The sequence below is a fragment of the Uranotaenia lowii genome, chromosome 3 (genome assembly GCF_029784155.1).
Source record: "Uranotaenia lowii strain MFRU-FL chromosome 3, ASM2978415v1, whole genome shotgun sequence".
Lineage (NCBI taxonomy): Eukaryota > Metazoa > Arthropoda > Insecta > Diptera > Culicidae > Uranotaenia > Uranotaenia lowii.
In genome coordinates this window covers 69,778,703-69,799,219 of record NC_073693.1, presented here as the reverse complement: position 1 = coordinate 69,799,219, position 20,517 = coordinate 69,778,703, and the positions used below count along the sequence as shown (strand labels likewise).

Here is a 20,517-nt window from a genome sequence, read left to right as displayed (position 1 = left end):
TTGTTTGGGCAAGTAGAACACACATGAAAGTGATTTTGGTCTTTGATAAACTCTTCGAATTTAAAGGTTTCACACATAATTTAAATTAAGTGTTTTTGTTTGGTAACTTTTAATTCAAACTTATATTGGTTTCTTCTCTTGTTCCTTCTTTGAAAATCCAACCAGGTCCCACCTGTGGAACGTTCCGATATCAGAACAATTCCTGACCGTGTTTCAACAAAGGGATCAGTGATCCAACCCACCGGAAGCCAAATTTGGTGCATTCCGGCAGCACAACCTAACATTTGGAATATGGGGTTTGATAATAAAATAATTTGCGTTTGATATGATTGAAAATCGACGAATTAACAGCGAGGGTTCCGTTTTCTAAAGATGATGGAGCCATTAAAGGCGGCGTTCAAACTTTGATACCGGACATTCCGACGCAATATCTTTTTCAAATAAAAAAACGAAACGATTTCCTACTCCCGGAAACCGCTCAAACAAACCAAATTTATTTACCCAGCTATCTGGCATCGCTGCGCCTCGAAATGTATGATAGCCCACTCAATTGGCAAGGGCATGACAAAAATTGGCTGTAGGTTTTAAAGAGTTGATTAACTTCTTTGTAATTCGTTTCAATTTATGTGATAAGATAATTTGTTTAAAAAAGAAAATATCACTTTATGTTAAAATCCTGAAATAGGTCAATTTTCGTTATTTTCCCCTCAACTAAGGTTTTGAGCATAAGAAAGATGGCAGCACCGAAGCGTTTCATGCACGAATACTGTATTGCAACGCCGACTCTATCACTCGGTTCGGTGTTGCAAAACATCGTGTTTTTCTATCACCCTCAGCCAAAAAGTGTTATACGATACAAATTTTGCAGCGCGAAACTGTTCGAATATCAGATTTTCCCAACACCGGTGTACGGCAAATGTATTGTGATGTGTTGTAAACCTTCGAAATTTCTATCTCCATCTCAACCAGTGAACTTGCTCTTAGGGCGTGAAACACCCTACAAACAATACCGCTGGGCTCACTGCTGACAGCCTCTCTGTCAGCCGATCGACGCGCCAACCAGCGGGTAGATTACAACAACAACAACCAATCACTTTATGTTTTGTTTTGTAAACGTTTAGTCGCGACGTATTTTATCTCGTTAATAAATCGTCATTTTTAATATGTAGTGTTAAGTAACTACGTGTTATTTATTCTTGTATCCGTGCTACCCCAGTTTACAACAGTGGCGACGAGTCGGTCGTTTAATTTTCGCGAAATCCACCGAATTATCGCAAAATTAATTCCCCCCACGCGGAAACGACAACGGTGTGAAATGGATTCGGAAGAACATAACCGTACTTCGGATCTAGCCGCTGGATCAACTGGGACCATCAACGGGCTCCCCAGTGGACAGCAGTTCCTCCCAGCTGGCATGGCAAGCTTTGTTCGCCCCACACAGTTCGGTCAGCAGCCACCGACGGGACTGTAGTAGAAGGATCCGAGAATATGAATTTAAAGAAAAACATTATCGGAATTAACACTAAATTTCTTTCGTTGGTTTTGAGTAACTTTCTCAAAGCACACTTTGAATGTAAATTGGATCAATCTATTCTAGACAACGAAAATCATGATGAACTGTGGTAATGGAAACACGCGGGATGAACGAGATTATTTGTAGTGGTGTGTTGCAAATATCATTAAAGGGTTCTAAACCAACACTTCTTCAATGAACGGTTGAATTGGATTCGGATGGATTGCGCGTCACTCGCGTCAGTCTATGTACGAACTTTGATGACCAAGAAAGTGTGCAGAAACGTTGTTCTACGCTTTCAATGGAAAGTTGCGCTCGGAAAAATAAAGGCTACGACAGGGACTTTCTCAACAGTTCCCCGAGCAGCAGCAACAGCAGCAACAGTCGTATCAATCAACACACCACCTCTCAGCATCCGACGCACTCCTTTCCCAGCTCCTCCAACAGCAGCAAGCATTTGCAACACAAATGCTCAATCAGCAGCAGGAATTTATGCGACAGCAGCAGGAGATGTTCCTCCGTACGATGTCATCGTTGAGCGTGCAGGTACCATCTAACCCTGAAGTGATTTTAGACTCACTTTCGCATCACATCAAGGAGTTCCGGTACGATCCGGAAAACAACATAACGTTTGCGGCTTGGTACGCGCGGTACAAGGACCTGTTCGAGCAAGACGCTTCCCGGCTCGACAGCGAAGCAAAAGTGCGTTTGCTTCTCCGGAAGATGGGTTCCGCCGAACATGAACGGTACGTCAACTTCATTCTTCCGAAACTATCGAGGGACTACCAATTCGATGAAACAGTTCGGAAATTGGGGATCCTGTTTGGTGCTGCTGAATCGCTCATCAGCAAGCGGTATCGTTGCCTGCAGACAACGAAAAAGTCCACCGAAGATTACGTTTCGTTTTCATGCCGTGTAAACAAGAACGCGGTCGATTTTGATCTGAGCAAATTAACGGAGGAGCAGTTCAAATGTTTATTATTTGTTTGCGGCATGAAAGCGGAGTGTGATGCAGAGGTGCGTACGAGACTGTTGGCAAAAATCGAGGACCGGAACGACGTGACCTTGGAGCAGCTTTCTGAAGACTGCCAGCGGCTGATGTGTCTGAAGAGAGACACTGCTCTGATCGAGGGAACATCCGAACCACCAGCAGTGCAGTTCGTGGAGCGGAACTATAATCGGAAACAAATTTCCAAAAGTTCTCCGAAAAAAGTGAATTCCCAAAAAAACATTCCCCCAACCCCTTATTGGAAGTGCGGCGGAATGCACTACACTCGTGAGTGCCCGTACAAGGACTACAAGTGTAGTGATTGCGGCAACAACGGACACCGTGACGGTTATTGTTTATCCGAAAACAAAAGTGCAAAGCCCTATCGCAAGAACAAAAATAAAACTTTTCGAGCAAATGCAGTGAAAGTGAATGCAGTGCAACAAAAACGAAAATTTGTTTATGCTCATCTCAACGGTGCTGAAGTGCAACTGCAGTTGGACACTGGATCCGACATCAGTGTGGTATCGAAGCGTGTGTGGGAGAAAATCGGGAAGCCTTCTACCACCCCTGCACTACGTAATGCATCTACGGCTTCTGGTGCCCCCCTCCAGCTCCTTTTCAAGTTCCAGTGTGATGTCAACGTCAATGGCCAGCAGCGCCGTGGGACATTTCACGTGGTCGACAAATCGTTCAACGTGTTCGGTATCGATTTGCTCGACGCTTTTGGGCTCTGGTCGGTGCCGATTTCTTCTTTTTGCAACACGAGTGCCAAACCATTCACATCGTCGGAGTCATTTGAGGCAGCACCACGTTCCAAAAATTCAGCATCCAGCACTTCACCAAAGCACAATCGCACAGCAAGGCTGAACCATTTCGAAACATTCAAGAGGGGAGAAGTTCGGTTCCAATAATCTCCAAATATTTCACCAATGTCCCGTCTCTCTCTCAACGTCTCCTTCTCCATCATCATCAAGCTCTGCTGACCCAGTAAGGGCCAACGAACAATACCGCTGGGCTCACTGCTGACAGCCTCTCTGTCAGCCGATCGACGCGCCAACCAGCGGGTAGATTACAACAACAACAACCAATCACTTTATGTTTTGTTTTGTAAACGTTTAGTCGCGACGTATTTTATCTCGTTAATAAATCGTCATTTTTAATATGTAGTGTTAAGTAACTACGTGTTATTTATTCTTGTATCCGTGCTACCCCAGTTTACAACACCTACGTTCTGAAATTTTTCAACGTCTCCGAAGCAGAAATTAAAGCTTTGGGGTTGAACGAGACGTGGGACCTATCCGATCTGTCACCCGGCAGAAAGGCACTCAAAAGTAAATGGGTGTACAAGACCCAGATGAATGGCGACGGTACGGTTGAAAGACGAAAGGCGAGGGTCGTTATAAAAGGATTCTACCAAGTCCACGGCGTGGACTATGATCACTGCTGGCAGTGGCGGCACAGTTTGGGATGCACGTTCACCAGATGGATGCGGTGACAGCATTCCTCCAGAGGAAGCTTCCGAGGAGGAAATATTCATGCAGCAGCCCGAGGGATTCGTGGACAAGAATAATCCCAAGAAAGTTTGTCGTCTCCGAAAAGCGCTGTACGGTTTGAAGCAGGCCAGCCGAGTATGGAACTTGAAACTGGACACTGAGTTGAAAAACTTGGCTTGAAACGTTCCAGTTACGATCCGTGATCCGTTTGTATACTACAAAAAACGGCAGAAAGCAGATTCTAGTGGTTTATGTTGATGATTTTCTCATATTCCCGAGCGACGAAGCCAGACTTGTAGAAGTGAAGAAGCAGCTGATGTCCATGTTCCGGATGAAAGACCTGGTAGAGGTCAAGCAGGTCCTTGGCATAAGGATTATTCGACGTGATGACGCAATTACGCTGGACCAAGAAAGGTACATCGACGAATGGTTGGAGCGGTTCAAAATGATAACACGGATTCGACTCCACTGGATCCAAATCAACGTTTGTCAAAATCGATGTACCCGGATATCGAAAAGAAGAAGCAAGTAATGCAGCAGGTTCCTTTTCGAGAGCTCATTGGTGGTCTTCAATTTGTTGCGCAGTGTACGAGACCAGACATTGCGTATGCGGCCAACATGGTTAGCACGTTCAGTTCGAATCCAGGTGAGGCACACTGGACTGCAGCGAAACGGATCTTACGGTTCCTGTACAATCGAAAGCGAAGAAGTTGGTCTAGCGGAAGCAAAAAGAAGCAGTTTTCGAAGGTTTCAGTGATGCTGACAGGGGCAATGACCCAGAATCTCGACGGTCCATTACTGGATGCACTTTCCTGTTTGCTGGAGGATCTGTAGCACGGAGTTGCAGAAGACAACCGACTGGGGCACTCTCTACTACAGAAGCCGCAGTCCGCAGTTACGCAAGAAGCTTTGTGGTGGCATGGATTCCGGAAGGAGGTCTTCGGAATAGGCAAACCGGTACCACTACTTTGTGACAATCGAAGTTCTACTTATCTAGCTGAGAAGGAAATAGGATGCTCGCCCCGAAGCAAACACATCGATCTAAGACATCACTTCGTAATGGAGCAACTTGAGAAGAAGACTTTTCAAATATTCCACTTTGCGTCCAATCTCCAGAAAGCAGATGTCCTAACGAAAGGCATTCGAGCTCCTAAATTCTTCGAAGCATCCAGAGCCCTAGGTTTAGAAAATTCAGCTTATGAGGGGGTTGTTGAATAAGTAACCTGTAATTGTCACTTAGTAGGCTATGCATTAAGTTTGAAATAAATGTTCACTTCACTCTCATAAACCACACGCGTTTTGCTAATAGTTATCGTAAAAATAAAAGTTAATGTTTAAAGAAAAACTTTCATATCGATACAGTTAACAGTTAAATAAAATTTATTTGATCGATAGCATTTCATCAACCGTCCAATTACATCTACATATTTGCTTGTTTAACATCTTCCGGCCATTCTGTTGCGGTTTGAGGATTATTGTCCCACAGGACTTTGGTTTCCACCATCAACGCTGACTTTCTTCTTCCCCGGTTTTTCTGCCCAAAGCCATACTTATGTCCATTTTTCCGTTTCATGTAGCCATACCGATCGACCAGTTTACCGTAGGTTCGACCCGGTGCCATCGGGTTTCGCCGAAAATAGGTACCAACGTTTTCCTGCGGGAAAACCGTCCCAATCGCCCGGGCCCACAGCTCAAAATGTTCCGACGATATTCTTAAAGATAAATTAAAGCATAAGGTTTATGAGTAAAACCCCTCCAAATTTTTTTTTGCTTACGGTCCACCGTATTTTTCCATCAGGTAATCCACTACGTTAGCGGTCAAATCATTCCTCTGGGTCCCATACAAAACCTTTGCTTTGGCCAAATCCTTCAGTAAAAAGCACGATCCAAAAAGCTCGTTTAACTCGGCGATTGTTTGCTGCAGCATTGGATCACTAGTGGAAACTGTGAAACCCTCCATCGAATACTCTTCGAAGGATTCTCCCAGAGTAACCATCGGTTCACTACCGCTGCTGTTTGGCGTCGATTTCTTTTGCGATTGTTTAGCCCTGCGGCGGCGCTGAAAGTAACTATACTGCTGGTGAAGTTTCCCTGTTCTGCCCTCCCGGCAGTTATCGTCCCGATAGCCGACATAGAAAAGGGGGTCCTCCCCGGAGAACAGTTCACCAATGGCCTGAGCCCAGTAGAAGAAATCCGACGTTGGTATTCGTCTGTACGGAGAATGAATGATATAAGTAACATTTTGTGTCAACTACTTTTTCTAATCTGAAGACTTACTTTTTTCCGGAACGAATTTGGTCCAGATAGTGGATCAGCACGCCGCAAACGTCCAGTCGTTGGCTTTTCGTAAGGACGTTCAGGCCGACCAACGATCGGGTTTTCCGAGTAGCCAACAGAAGGTCCCGCAGACGGTCTGCCCTAGGTCTAGTGGGATCATTGATGCCTTTTACTTCGACCGGGTTGCATTTGAATCGTTTGGGTGATGGTGCATAACATTCTGTGACTTCCAGTATTTCGTTGGAACTATTCTTGTCCGATGTTTGCTCGATGATTGAAATTTCCTGATCCGGAAGAGGATCGGTTTCGGGCTGTTAGAACATGATTAAAAATTTCAATCATAATTTAGGAAAAACTGAAGGCTCAAAATAAATTGAATATTTTGGTTAAGTTTTGAAAAAATCTCGAAATGTAGTAAGAAATCGTATACAAACCTCATCTTCAATCGATTCGTCTGCCACTAAAATTTCTTCGTCCTGGAGTTCCTCTTTGATGCATATTTCGTAGGAAGATGACTCATTAAAAACCGTCAATCTAGGATTAGTTGTTTCAGGCTCCTCAACCTTTGGTGTCGATCTGCGGGAACAGCTCAGGGTGCTTATAGAGCTTACCGGCGAAGGTTCATCCCTGGGGGAAGGATTCAGTCGTGGCTTTTTCGAGGTATCCGATGGCGTAATCGGTGGCACTTCCAATAACGGTTCTGTTTGGGTAGAGGTCGAGCACAGTTTGAGGCCCGTTTCGAGTTGTCTTTTGAAGTCTGTGTAACGCGCTATGAAGATCGCACGCTTCCCTATTTTCGGTATCAATTCAGTTATTAACTCCGGGGTCAGAAATCCGAAAGATTCTTCGTCGACCTCTTGATCTGTGAAAATATTGATGTATTTATCATGGTTACAATTGAAAATTACAAAACTAGGGATAACAAATAAAATTTAAAAAAAACTAAATAAAACAACAATTTTGAAATTCGGAATTATAAAATTTAAAAATCTGGCCCCAAATATGGTGAGAGTAGGTTTGAAATACGATTATCTTCAGACGATTTGAAATCTAGTTGTAAACATGATTCGATTGATTATCATGTCACAAATTTCAGGTAACTGCCGCAGTCTGACTTGTTCATAGCTTCGATTTCCATCAGATCGGCTTGTCGGAATTTCTATCGTTCAAAAATTTTGGAACGTCGTGGAATAAAATATTCATCCAAATTATGCAGTGCAGCTTGAAATCGAGAAACCATCTGATGATTGGATTGTTCAACTGACTGATACATTATTTTCCTGATATCAGGCCCTCCGAATTGGTCAAGACATTTTCGCCTTTTCCTAAAATTACTTGATGTAAATTTTCCGGACATAACGTAAACTTTCCAACTCACTTTTCAAAATTTGTCTATGTCATTATAATGCAACTGAAAGAATTTTGACGGTTCGTTGATTGAAAAGTCCATACACCACCCCCAAGTTTCCCACGTGGTATGTGAAAACGGCCCCAAAGTAACCAAAAATGAAAGTTTTAACTAAATATTGTCTGAGAAACATATTTGAGTAATACAACTATAAATTTCGTACGAATCAAACAATTGTTGTTATGAGAGATAAGAGTACAAAATTTACACTCAAGATCTGATTAGGGAGTTGTTTGTCTAGGATTTCTAAGAGCGTATATGGGCCCTATTACATAAGACGAGTCACGAGTCATTTTACTCGAGTGAACCATTTTGGTATTACAGTAGTCGAGTCGAGTCGATTAGCTCGATTGAGTCGACTGCTTGAACGTTCGTGACTCAGTTGTTTCACTCGACTACCGTAAAACGACATTTCGCTCGACTCGACAGTGACTGGAGTCAAGTCGAGTTACTCGACTCGTCTTATGTAATAAGGCCCTGAAAATAGTAATAATGCAAAATTGAAGATTTCATTAGGGTCCCGGAAGATTATTTCTGTTGGGATGCACTCGTATAAAGTTACAAGCCGCCAAACTTCCAGTAGTGTCATATTAACACACAAGAGCGAAAACAAGTAGGCATTATTATTTATGACCAATGCAATGTCAATTTCGTACATGCCAAAAATTCGTATTAAACATTAGAGAATTATAATTGAGACCCTCAGGATCAGATGGGTGCAAGTGCCAAAACAATCAATTTTGAATTCAGTATACCTAACGATTTTTCATGTTTCAATTTACATCTGGAGCAAGACTCGAATCACATATAATTTTTTTTTTAACTGAACAAATAAAATATAATGAATATTTATTGCGGAAATTGCACCTATTTAGACTCCTGTGCAAATAATTTCCACGCAGAAATATTTTCGCACTGACGCACACATAGACAACCCGTGTCAGTTTTTCAAATCAACCGTTGCTCGCCTCTGATTTTTGAATCACATTTCCAAATGAAATGCGAATGCGAAAATTATGATGAAATGCGAACCAAGGAGTTTAATAACGAAAATTGACCGACCAACAAATGAGAAGAAACGAACAGAAAACAGAATGCATTCTGTACATTCGGATGCAAGAATGTAAGTGGGACAAATAAATCATGCATTGTTCAGGCGTTTTTCGAATTACTGAAAAATTAGCCAAAAATAATGGGTTCACTGAAAATTTTTACTGACAAACCAGTCGCAATTGTTTTTAATTTAATTTTATCCAAAGATGTAAAGTATATCGATATGTGTCATTGTCTAAATAGGTCTTTGAGCAGATTTTACTGCGCGAAAATTATTTGCACGGGGGTCTAAATAGGTGCAATCTGCGCAGTTTTTTAAAGACGGCAACGGTGCGTATGAAAGTTGATTTTTTGGTAGAGATAATTCGAAGTAACTGAACTCTAATGTTGGTCCTTTTTTCATATAGTCCCTTTTCAACTTTTAGCACATCATAGTTTATATAAAGAATGTGATGGTGTTAGTGAGTGCGGAATTGTTATCTGTCAAATCAGATTCTCTCAATAGTCTAAAAATTCATGCAATTGACAATACCTAGTTGTTTTTCTTAAGGGACGATTATTGTGCGCGATGTAGTGCGCTCAGTTGCACACAAGTTTTCATCGCTCACTCACCCACACTACCAACTGGGTAAACTTACCTACCCGAGTGCAGAACTGTGAACTCACTCGCTGTCAAAAGTGCAAAACAAACGCAATGCAAAATCCTGCAAATTAATTTTACATCCTTACCTTTGAAAGTGTCGATAAGATTTTGTAACTTCCACGCCTTAAGCGTGTTGGACACAAATTCGTCCATGGTTGCCCGCTCGTTCAAGACCGTACACAACAACTATAACTACATGCAACAATTAGTTTTCCGTAACAAATTATTTTTACACGTCAACTCGCATCATTCACCTTTCACGCCCGACTGTAAACTGCACTCCGTTTATGTGATTCCGATGCACGTTCTTGGACTGCCTGGTGAAATGAAAGCTGAAGACACTCATTTAGAATTTGCAGAATGTGTGAACGTGCTCCTTGAAGAAAGTAGTACGCAATGTTTTGAGCAAGTTTTGGCGCATTTTTTCATTAAATGAAATTTTGTTCGGTTAACGGAAACGTGAGACAAAATTTTTAAGCATCATGCAAAGGATATCGTTCGAAGCTATAATCAAACTAATCAAACAAAACAAAACCTCTTCAACTTTTTAGTTAATTTATTCCAAACCGATTTAAACCCGTTCTGACAACTTTTCCGATGAGTTTTCCAACTATTTACCCAATTAATTTGAGGTAAAGAGCTTGATTTAAAGGCTCGGCTTCAGGTTCAGCATTTGGGAGTGCCATGGCAATAGCTGCAACTACAGCAACTAGAAAAAAGATTAAGGTACACCGGGGTAAGTGTGGACGGGTTTTCGTATAGTTCAACTTTAAAAAATCATAAAAAAATCAGCAGTGGAGCAATTATGATAAATTTGTTACCCGCTAGCACTCGGGATAGGGGAAAAATATGTTGGTTGGGAGTTGATGTTACCACAGGGTCGCTAATCTCAAATGCGCACAGAACCGACAACGTGAATTCTCAATGCGCAGGGAACCGAGGGATAGGAAAACAAAATCTGTCGCTAGCTGTTTCCACTATCGGTCCATAGGATTCTTCGTAGGATCTCACAAAGTTACCAAAAGCATCGACAGAGGCGTACCTCCGGAAATTTAAATTATCCAAAGCAAAATATAGCAATCTTTGACCTTAGGGAAGAAACAATCGACGAGCAAGGTTTGGATGACTCCTTTCGAGTATTCGAACTTTTAAAACCCGACAATGGTGAAAACTTTTAAGAACCCAAGGCTATATTTGATAAGACCGACTTTGAGCTTTGTGTACATAATTTAGGCCTATATTTTAACAATTTTAACGGTTACTTTTAAGGTTTTTACATATATATGTTTGTGACGTCACATTATTTGTACTTGCGTATAATTTGTTGTTTTAGTTGGTGTTGTGGGGGCTTTTTCAGGTTTCCAAAAACCTTCGGCTTCGGCTACTCCAGGAACTGAGCCAATCCAACAAGTTTGCTGGCCCAGACGCAGCTGTAACGAATTTCTACCAGCATTCGGAACCAGCATAGAAATTCGCTTCGATGTTGTACCTTCGGTTTGCGGTTAGATTTGTTGGTTGATGTAGTCCAGTTTGGGGTTATGTTCGCAGTGGTTGGTTTCGAACATGTGTCTTTCGAGGGTCGACTGCCCCGAAATCGGCGAAGGATTCGTCGGAACGATGGCTCCTGCGGAAATAGATCCAGTCGTTGACTGGCACATAAACAAAAAAAGGCCCTGTTTGGACCTGCCCCACAAACATTATTAATAGCAAGCCCAAAGCACATTTTATACGCTTGTTATATGTAAATACATTTTTCTACATTACATTTCGCTTGTACATATAGTTTTTAATTTACCTTTTTCTGTTGTATATAAAGCACGCTTATTTTAATTTTGCATGACTACGCTGATTTTTCGTTCACTATAACGGTACAATAATTTTATTATTGTGGTTTTAACTTTAATTAGATTTAGCTTGACACACCGTACTATTTCTGTTGCAATTGTTCTTTTAACTGTGAACGTATCTTATACATGTGGTTTTAACTTTCATTAGATTTAGCTAAATACACCGTACTATTTCTGTTGTAATCGTTCTTTTAACTGTGAACGTACTTTTACACGGTACTTGTAACGTTATTAACCGTATTTGAGCCTAGAATATAACCAAAAGAACATTAAAAATCTTCACCAAAGCACATGGTCACAATTCTGACCTTTTCACGGACGTTAAACGCGCACTTGTTCCTTCGTCGAAGGTTGCAAACCGAAAGAACAAAGATTGCTAACAATAGGTCATCGAAAGTTATTTTAAGTTGTGAGAAGAGAGAGCTTATACAAATTCCCGAAAGCTAATACTACTGCTCAACCCACTCGGTTTCCGTCTCCATGAGCAGCTTCGGCCAGCGACCGACAGAGGTAGTTACTGAGGATGTTCAAACCCGGTTACCAAGAACTCAGCGCCGCGGAACGCGCGCATCTCAAACCAGGTACGACCGGCACTCATGAATGTATAACAGTTATACATTCACAAGGCCTCGTGGTAAACGAAGGTTGTGATTAAGGTGGTTCAAGGAAATTGGGAAATAAATAAATTGACTAGATAGGTATTATAATACTATTGTGGCGAAGCCAACAAGTACATTTGGAACTATCGGTTACATTACCCCATTCTTCCGGAGGAAAATGAACTTAGTTCATTTTCTTTAGATCAGAGTATCCAATTTATTGGGAATGATTAATTTTTCAAAATTTTATGTTAAATAAATATTTGCAATTAAATCCGTAAACTTGGCAACCTTGCCTTGTATATATCGTACATCAAAGCACGCTCTAGATTGGTCACTCACCAACACAAGCTTTTATCCTAAAATGTGAACTGTCAAATATGGAACGAATGAACAAAAAGTTGAATGCGGAAGATGGCTGTACGTGAAATGAAGATAAAGGTAAGTTTCAATTGGATTTGGTGATAAAAAGAGCTGAAATAAGTCACTTTTGTGATCTTTGGGTCGCGCGATTTCCAAAGATCATAAAAACAAATCATTTCGATGATCTGGAGGGAGCTAAACATTTCCGGAAAGCTTGGTTGCAATAACCATTACTAATAATTGTTTTCTTTTTCTTTTTCAGGAAGCTTCCTACAGGCTGAGCCCTGACTGGCTCTAGTCACTGTTTACATCAGATAAGTAGATCGAAATAGTGTTTTGATGAATATGATTCTTTGTGGATTTTTCTTTTATTTTTTCAGGGGTCAGCTGGTTTTAAGTCAGCAGAGGAAAATACACCGATCGGTTTGCCGTTCTCATCGGCCAGTTCGTACGAACTGGTTCCAACTCTGGCCAATACGCGACACGGAACATAACAAGGACCTAATTTGGCATTGTAGTTGTCTACGGCTGAAGAGAGACGAAAGTTACGTTTCATCACCGCCTGTCCAACTGAATAAACAGGGGCGAATGTTTTATTACGCGTTTGGTAGTATTGTGAATTTTTATCGAAGTGTTTTCTTATGTTTTTATAAACCAGATCGTAGATTTTTTCATCGATTTCTTTCTTTTTAGAAACCCGTTCTTGATCGGAAACTACGTTTGTGTCTCGATCCATGCGATGTTGTTCTCCGTGGTCTATAATTTCATGTCCAAAAAGAATCTTGTACGGACTAAACCCAGTTGCACTGTGCGGAGAATTATTGAGTAGAAATTCGATATCGGGTACCCGAGTATCCCATAATTTCTGATCGGTACGAACATATGTCCTAATGCACGCGTTAATCGTGCGATTAAGCCGCTCGACAGGATTCGATTGGCTGTGATATCGGGAGTTAGCCCAGTGTTGGATACCGTATCTGTCCAGAAGATTTTTGAATTCCTTCGAGAGGAATGACTGTGCATTGTCCGTTATTATGCACTCTGGAACAGAGTACCGGCGAAACCAGGAGGATTCAAGGATTTGGCAGATTTGTTGCGATGATATTTTACGAACCGGGAACAGCAAACAAAACTTCGAGAAGAGGTCCATAGTGACAAAAAGATGGGTGTTTCCAGATTTACTTCTTGGAAGCGACTGGATGTAATCCAAAGCTAGAATTTGGAACGGTTTTGTTGTTATTCGTTGGGAACCTACTTCTGGTTGCTGTGAGCGGTTGGAAGGTTTACATTGTAAGCAAATAGAACATCGTCGAACATGAGTACTGACGTCTTGTGCGAGTTTAGGCCAGTAGTACTTCTTTTTGATGTTGGCGATCGTTTTATCGATCCCAAGGTGCAGAGAGTCATCATGTTCTTGGACGAGGACTTTTTCTCGGTGTTCCGGTGGAACACATATCTTCCAGCTAAACCGGTAGTCTAACGAATCGTTTTGAGAGGAAACTAACTTTTTTAGGACGTTTTTCTCAATGGAGAAATCTTTATAGCGTTCGGGTTCTTCCTGCACCCCTTTGTATACTTTGCTATACCAGTCTTGGCCTGTCACTGGAGCAGTGAGGACCTCAATCGACCGGGATAACATGTCAGGTACCACGTTGTCTACGCCTCGCCGGTGTTTGACCTGCATATCATGACGTTGCAATTCAATGCTCCAGCGACAGAGCCTTGACGAGGTACGCCAGCTACTTCGAAGAATGTATGTGAGGGCTGAGGCATCTGTGTAGACCGTGAATGCAGTACCTTCCACATAACAGCGGAACTTCTGAATCGAATTCAAGACAGCTAGTGCTTCTTTTTCTGTTGCAAAATAGCGTTGCTGGGCTCCACCCAGCTTTTGGGAGAAATACGCGATGGGCATATCCACCCCCTCATGTGACTGTGTCAATACACCCGCAATTGCGATGTCACTAGCGTCGCAGTGGATATCGAAAGGTTTGCTGAAATCAGGATTTTTAAGAATGGGTGCACTTATCAGAAGCTCTTTAATCTTCTTAAAGGCCCCTTCTGCCTTATCGTTCCACTTCACTGACTTAGGTTTGTCCTTAAGAAGTTCCGTTAGAGGTTGTACAACTTCGCTATAGTTGGCTATGAACCTCCTATAGTAGTTGCACATCCCTAGGAATCTTCTTAAGGACCTAAGCGTGGTGGGTTGGACTATGTTGAGAATAGCTTCTACTCTATCTGGATTTGGACGAAGACCGTTGTGGGTCAATATATACCCCAGATATGGGACTTCTTTGACGCAAAAATTAGACTTATCCAGGTTGATTGACAGGTTTGCCTGGCTTAGTCGCGATGCCACTTCTTGAAGGAACCGTAGGTGCTCCTCGAACGTATCGCTAACGACTATGATGTCGTCTAGATAGACAAATACGTTCGGTTCCAGCACGCCGGACCCCAGTACCCTATCCATTAGTCTCGAAAGGCTGGCAGGACAGTTAACAGCACCAAAAGGAGCCCGACGGAACTGGAACAGCCCACGACCCAGTACGGAAAAGGCCGTATACTTTTTCGACTTGGGATGTAGTGGTATTTGTAAGAAAGCCTGTGAAAGATCTATGGTCGATATGTACTTGCAAGGCCCGAGTCTACTGAGTATACGGTCCGCGTGAGGAAGTGGGTAGGAGTCCCGAACGGTTCTTTCATTCAGTTTGCGCGCGTCTAAGCACAGGCGAACCGAACCATCCCGTTTGTCTACCGGAACTAATCTAAGAGCCCAATCACTGTAGGATCTCTCGATTATACCGGCTTCTAGCATTCTATCTAGTTCGGTGTTAATTTGTTGTTGTCGTTGAGGTGAAGTTGGGAAAGGGTTAATTCGAACTGGTGGTAATTTCTTCGCCTCATCAGTCAGTTCTATACGATGGGATATTAACGATGTACATTCTAACTTGCCATCAACGGCCACTTTAAACTGTGATTTGATCTTGTCTAACTGGGAATTCTGAGCCGGGGTTAACTCTGAGGAGTCCTCGAGCCCCGCCAGCTCATCAACCGATACTGATTGCAGGTGTGGAACGATTCCAAATGCCCGCCAGAAATCGGTGCCTAAAATCAGGCGTCGTTTGAGTTGGGGTACTATAAGCGTTTCGATAACTTTGGTGGTATCGTTGAAGGTCATTGGCAAGTTAACGTAACCGGAAATTGGTAGTTCTTGCCCACTGGCCGTACAAACCGTTAAATTAGAAGGGAAAATTCGGAGTTTGAGTTTATTGACGAATTGTTCTGCGTTCGTTCCTAAAATGCTTCTATGAGCCCCGCTATCGAGTAAGCCCACTATGGGACAACCTAGAACCATGATTTCAGCGAATGGACGGTCATCTCCTTTTAGTTGGATGAACAATTCTTCTAATCGGGTGTCTTGGGAATCGTAAGAGGATTCAGTTATGGGAATAAACCCATGACTGGTAAGATGCTGTGTCAAGTTAGGATTAAGGGGATTTTGGAAACCGTTATGACAAACCTGCCCCTCCAGGTCGTCTACTGCTCGTTTTTTGCGCAGAACGGGCAGTCCGAAGTCTGGACATTGTAGAAACCGCATTTTTCGCAAAACTGATGTTTGGGACGAGTACAGTCAACGGTGGAGTGTCCTGCGAGACGGCAGTTATAGCATACGCCATTCTTCGGAGGCACATAGGTCTCTAACAATGCTTGTAAGCCTTTCGGTTGTGGTTTCTTTCTGGTGTCGGGTTTCGTTACTTTTGTATTGTCTCGGCGAAAAATGTTAATTTGCATTTCTTCTCCTGATGATTCATTATCGTTTCTCGAAGACCTGTAAAACGTTCGCGATTTGGTTGATCTTTTCGAGTCCTCCGGCGGGTTGGACTTTGGTTTCGCGCCGCGGTTGATCTCGTTGACTTGTGGACGACTACGCACGTTTTGTTCGGGAATGGGGTTCGCGTATTTAAACCAATAAACTGCATCTAATTGACGACCGATTTTCTTTAGGTCAGCGAGATTATTAATCTCGGACGATACGACGTGTCCTTTATATTCAGAGCGAAGATTACGGAATACAATTTCGAACTTTTTGCGTTCAGAAATTGGTCTCGTTAACGCGTTAAACAGTTTTTGCATCTCGGACAAGTAATCTTGAAAAGATTCTTTAGCGCCTTGCTTGCGTGAAGTGGCGCGTATCTCGTTCACGTGGTCGTGATCTGGACTAAGAAATTCATGTCTAAGCTCCCTAACCAATTCATCCCAATTAGCGAAGTCGTCGTTCTCAATACCCGACATATACCATGTTTTAGCGCGGTCCCGAAACAAATATATTCCCGAACGAAACAGTTCTCGTTTAGACACGTGCTCAGACTTAGCGTAAAACTCGACTTCTCTAAGGAACTTCATAAGCTTCTGACCATTGTCTCTACCATCGTAAAATAAATTCCATTCTGAGACAGGTCGATATCTCCGTCGGGAATACCGAACTTGTCTAGAACGAGATTTATTTTGTTCTGGTTCTGACGATGAATCCGAATGCATAGAGTCCTTAGAAGAAAGCGAGTCAGATGAATCATATTTCAATTTGCGGTTCTTCGATGAATGGTTGGGATCAAGTTGAATCTTTTGAATGACTTTTTCTTGAATTTTATGTTCACCGGAAGTGCCAGGAAGTGGCCATGGATACGGGTATGGGGGAAACGCGTAGGGATTCCAAATCGGTGGATACCCTGGGGGCACTTTTAGCTTATCGTTCTGAGATTCATTACTACGTATCGATTTCAATGACCGACTTACGCCGACGTTACCGGGTTTTTCGATTTCTTCTACACCTGATTCGACATCTCCTTCTCTTCTCTCTTTTGCTGCTCCAGATCTACTAGGTTTTCTACGGTTTCGTGGTTTCTTCCTACTTCTGGTCTTATTTTCCGAGGTAGATGGTCCAGCTAGAGGAGTCAGGTGAAGATTAGAGAACGATTGAGCAATCTGAAGGCTCACTTCATCACGAATATTTTGAGATGTAGGGAAGGGGGAAAAGTAAGTACTCAGTAAATCTGTAATTACTGATGTGATTTGATCAAGATCGTTTAAATCCTGATCACTCTCAGCCTGGTCTTGAGCTCTTCTAGCTCGGAACAGGTAGTGAATTAAACGGGTCTTTAAGCTTTGCTTAAGCCCATCAAATTTGACTCTTTTTTCCAAAATGTCACGTATACGGTTAAGGTTTTGATCAATAGTTTTAATCTCGTCATCAATAGACGTTTCTAATCTACGGAAATCTGTATCTGAAATATTTTTATCTTTCTCTTCCTTCAAACGTTCTCGCAGCCTTCTTAGGATGGCACCTCTTGGTTCGGAATTATTACATTTAACAGCTCTTATCAAGAGTTCGTACTCCATTTCATCACGCTCCAAGTGGTGACTAAGAATATTCTTATACTGAGAATCATAATCTAAATCCATCTTTCAGCACTCGTTTGAAGAACGATAAATATATATAGAAAAAAGTATTACTTTTGTTTATTTTCCCCTCGGTAGGGAAGCTAAGAAAGTTTCTTTTAAAAACAAAATTATGTTGGGCGCCAATTTGTTACCCGCTAGCACTCGGGATAGGGGAAAAATATGTTGGTTGGGAGTTGATGTTACCACAGGGTCGCTAATCTCAAATGCGCACAGAACCGACAACGTGAATTCTCAATGCGCAGGGAACCGAGGGATAGGAAAACAAAATCTGTCGCTAGCTGTTTCCACTATCGGTCCATAGGATTCTTCGTAGGATCTCACAAAGTTACCAAAAGCATCGACAGAGGCGTACCTCCGGAAATTTAAATTATCCAAAGCAAAATATAGCAATCTTTGACCTTAGGGAAGAAACAATCGACGAGCAAGGTTTGGATGACTCCTTTCGAGTATTCGAACTTTTAAAACCCGACAATGGTGAAAACTTTTAAGAACCCAAGGCTATATTTGATAAGACCGACTTTGAGCTTTGTGTACATAATTTAGGCCTATATTTTAACAATTTTAACGGTTACTTTTAAGGTTTTTACATATATATGTTTGTGACGTCACATTATTTGTACTTGCGTATAATTTGTTGTTTTAGTTGGTGTTGTGGGGGCTTTTTCAGGTTTCCAAAAACCTTCGGCTTCGGCTACTCCAGGAACTGAGCCAATCCAACAAGTTTGCTGGCCCAGACGCAGCTGTAACGAATTTCTACCAGCATTCGGAACCAGCATAGAAATTCGCTTCGATGTTGTACCTTCGGTTTGCGGTTAGATTTGTTGGTTGATGTAGTCCAGTTTGGGGTTATGTTCGCAGTGGTTGGTTTCGAACATGTGTCTTTCGAGGGTCGACTGCCCCGAAATCGGCGAAGGATTCGTCGGAACGATGGCTCCTGCGGAAATAGATCCAGTCGTTGACTGGCACATAAACAAAAAAAGGCCCTGTTTGGACCTGCCCCACAAACATTATTAATAGCAAGCCCAAAGCACATTTTATACGCTTGTTATATGTAAATACATTTTTCTACATTACATTTCGCTTGTACATATAGTTTTTAATTTACCTTTTTCTGTTGTATATAAAGCACGCTTATTTTAATTTTGCATGACTACGCTGATTTTTCGTTCACTATAACGGTACAATAATTTTATTATTGTGGTTTTAACTTTAATTAGATTTAGCTTGACACACCGTACTATTTCTGTTGCAATTGTTCTTTTAACTGTGAACGTATCTTATACATGTGGTTTTAACTTTCATTAGATTTAGCTAAATACACCGTACTATTTCTGTTGTAATCGTTCTTTTAACTGTGAACGTACTTTTACACGGTACTTGTAACGTTATTAACCGTATTTGAGCCTAGAATATAACCAAAAGAACATTAAAAATCTTCACCAAAGCACATGGTCACAATTCTGACCTTTTCACGGACGTTAAACGCGCACTTGTTCCTTCGTCGAAGGTTGCAAACCGAAAGAACAAAGATTGCTAACAATAGGTCATCGAAAGTTATTTTAAGTTGTGAGAAGAGAGAGCTTATACAAATTCCCGAAAGCTAATACTACTGCTCAACCCACTCGGTTTCCGTCTCCATGAGCAGCTTCGGCCAGCGACCGACAGAGGTAGTTACTGAGGATGTTCAAACCCGGTTACCAAGAACTCAGCGCCGCGGAACGCGCGCATCTCAAACCAGGTACGACCGGCACTCATGAATGTATAACAGTTATACATTCACAAGGCCTCGTGGTAAACGAAGGTTGTGATTAAGGTGGTTCAAGGAAATTGGGAAATAAATAAATTGACTAGATAGGTATTATAATACTATTGTGGCGAAGCCAACAAGTACATTTGGAACTATCGGTTACAAATTGACGTTCAATGTGATGCAGAACATGTTTTTTACAAAAGCTGAAGAGATGAGCTCGATAGAAGCAAAGCGAAAAAAGTTATCACGCAAATCGTTATGGACGGCTGGTGTCTTCACTTACCCCGCTTTATGGGGTAAGTGTGGACGGTAGATTTTCCCTTTGATTTCTCAGGAAAATTTCAAAAAATTTGTGTTTTCTTGGTTGAATACGTTACTTTATTGCTCGAACCGTCTAAAATTTTGAAAAAAGTTCATGATACTATAATTATAGTGTGTAATTTATGTTACAACACACGAGATCCGATTTCATCAAAAACACAGAACAAATATGTACTTTACTCAAATTTTCATGATCCGAATGCTTAATATAGCTAAATAATACAACTCATAAAGGATGAAGGACAGAAAATTGAAAAAATGTGTAAACATCAAGTCTTTTTAAAGCCGTCCACACTTACCCCAGGTAGGGGTTGGAGACAAAATTTTAGTTTTTTGTAAACAAACTCTTTTTTCTTAATTTTTAACCGCCGTTTCTTTTCCTAACTGGTTGTTTGGAATGTAAGGATTGTTTCAATGTAGAGTTTTTCATCGTAGTTGAAAATAGAAAATTCCGAATAAGTCGCTGTAAACAACCGTTATTGTCTGAATCGTATCTTTTTCACAGTTATTTGATAGATTACAAGTAAATTGAACATTCTGCATCAAAAGTTTGAAAAAATAGTGCACAGTATTGTTTTTATAGCCATCGTCCACACTTACCCCGCGTCCACACTTACCCCGGTGTACCTTACTTTGAACATTTTTGAAGCTCTACTTTTCGTTGAAAGATGTGATGACCTTCGGAGATGAGCTCTTGCTTTTATACGAAATCGATCGATATTTTTGGTTTGAGTCAAGTTTAAACAGATGTTTCACACGAATGGAATAGAGTAATATCCGATGTAAGCTGATGAATAAC

At 41.6% G+C, this 20,517-nt stretch overlaps 2 protein-coding genes across 2 annotated transcripts; one reads left to right on the top strand and one right to left on the bottom strand.

Moving 5' to 3' along the window:
* Positions 1 to 1,315: 1,315 nt before the first annotated feature.
* LOC129752275 (uncharacterized protein K02A2.6-like) lies at positions 1,316 to 3,415 on the top strand. Its single transcript, XM_055748062.1, has 2 exons — positions 1,316 to 1,467; positions 1,843 to 3,415. The coding sequence occupies exons 1-2, from the start codon at positions 1,316 to 1,318 to the stop codon at positions 3,413 to 3,415; spliced, it is 1,725 nt and encodes a 574-aa protein (XP_055604037.1).
* A 1,939-nt stretch (positions 3,416 to 5,354) lies between these two features.
* Positions 5,355 to 9,666, bottom strand: LOC129758430 (uncharacterized). The gene is made up of 5 exons (XM_055755933.1): positions 9,465 to 9,666; positions 6,709 to 7,136; positions 6,275 to 6,585; positions 5,773 to 6,207; positions 5,355 to 5,709 (listed from the first exon to the last, which is right to left on the bottom strand). The coding sequence occupies exons 1-5, from the start codon at positions 9,529 to 9,531 to the stop codon at positions 5,418 to 5,420; spliced, it is 1,533 nt and encodes a 510-aa protein (XP_055611908.1). The 5' UTR covers positions 9,532 to 9,666; the 3' UTR covers positions 5,355 to 5,417.
* Positions 9,667 to 20,517: the final 10,851 nt, after the last annotated feature.

What these genes read in the sequence shown, in the direction of transcription:
- LOC129752275 (XM_055748062.1), top strand. Translation starts at nt 1,316, where the DNA reads ATGGATTCGGAAGAACATAACCGTACTTCGGATCTAGCCGCTGGATCA. An exon ending in CAGCAGCCACCGACGGGACT is followed by an intron (nt 1,468 to 1,842) that starts GTAGTAGAAGGA and finishes GGAAAAATAAAG; the next exon opens with GCTACGACAGGGACTTTCTC.
- LOC129758430 (XM_055755933.1), bottom strand. Translation starts at nt 9,531, where the DNA reads ATGGACGAATTTGTGTCCAACACGCTTAAGGCGTGGAAGTTACAAAAT. An exon ending in TCTTATCGACACTTTCAAAG is followed by an intron (nt 7,137 to 9,464) that starts GTAAGGATGTAA and finishes ATATTTTCACAG; the next exon opens with ATCAAGAGGTCGACGAAGAA. An exon ending in ACGAATCGATTGAAGATGAG is followed by an intron (nt 6,586 to 6,708) that starts GTTTGTATACGA and finishes ATGTTCTAACAG; the next exon opens with CCCGAAACCGATCCTCTTCC.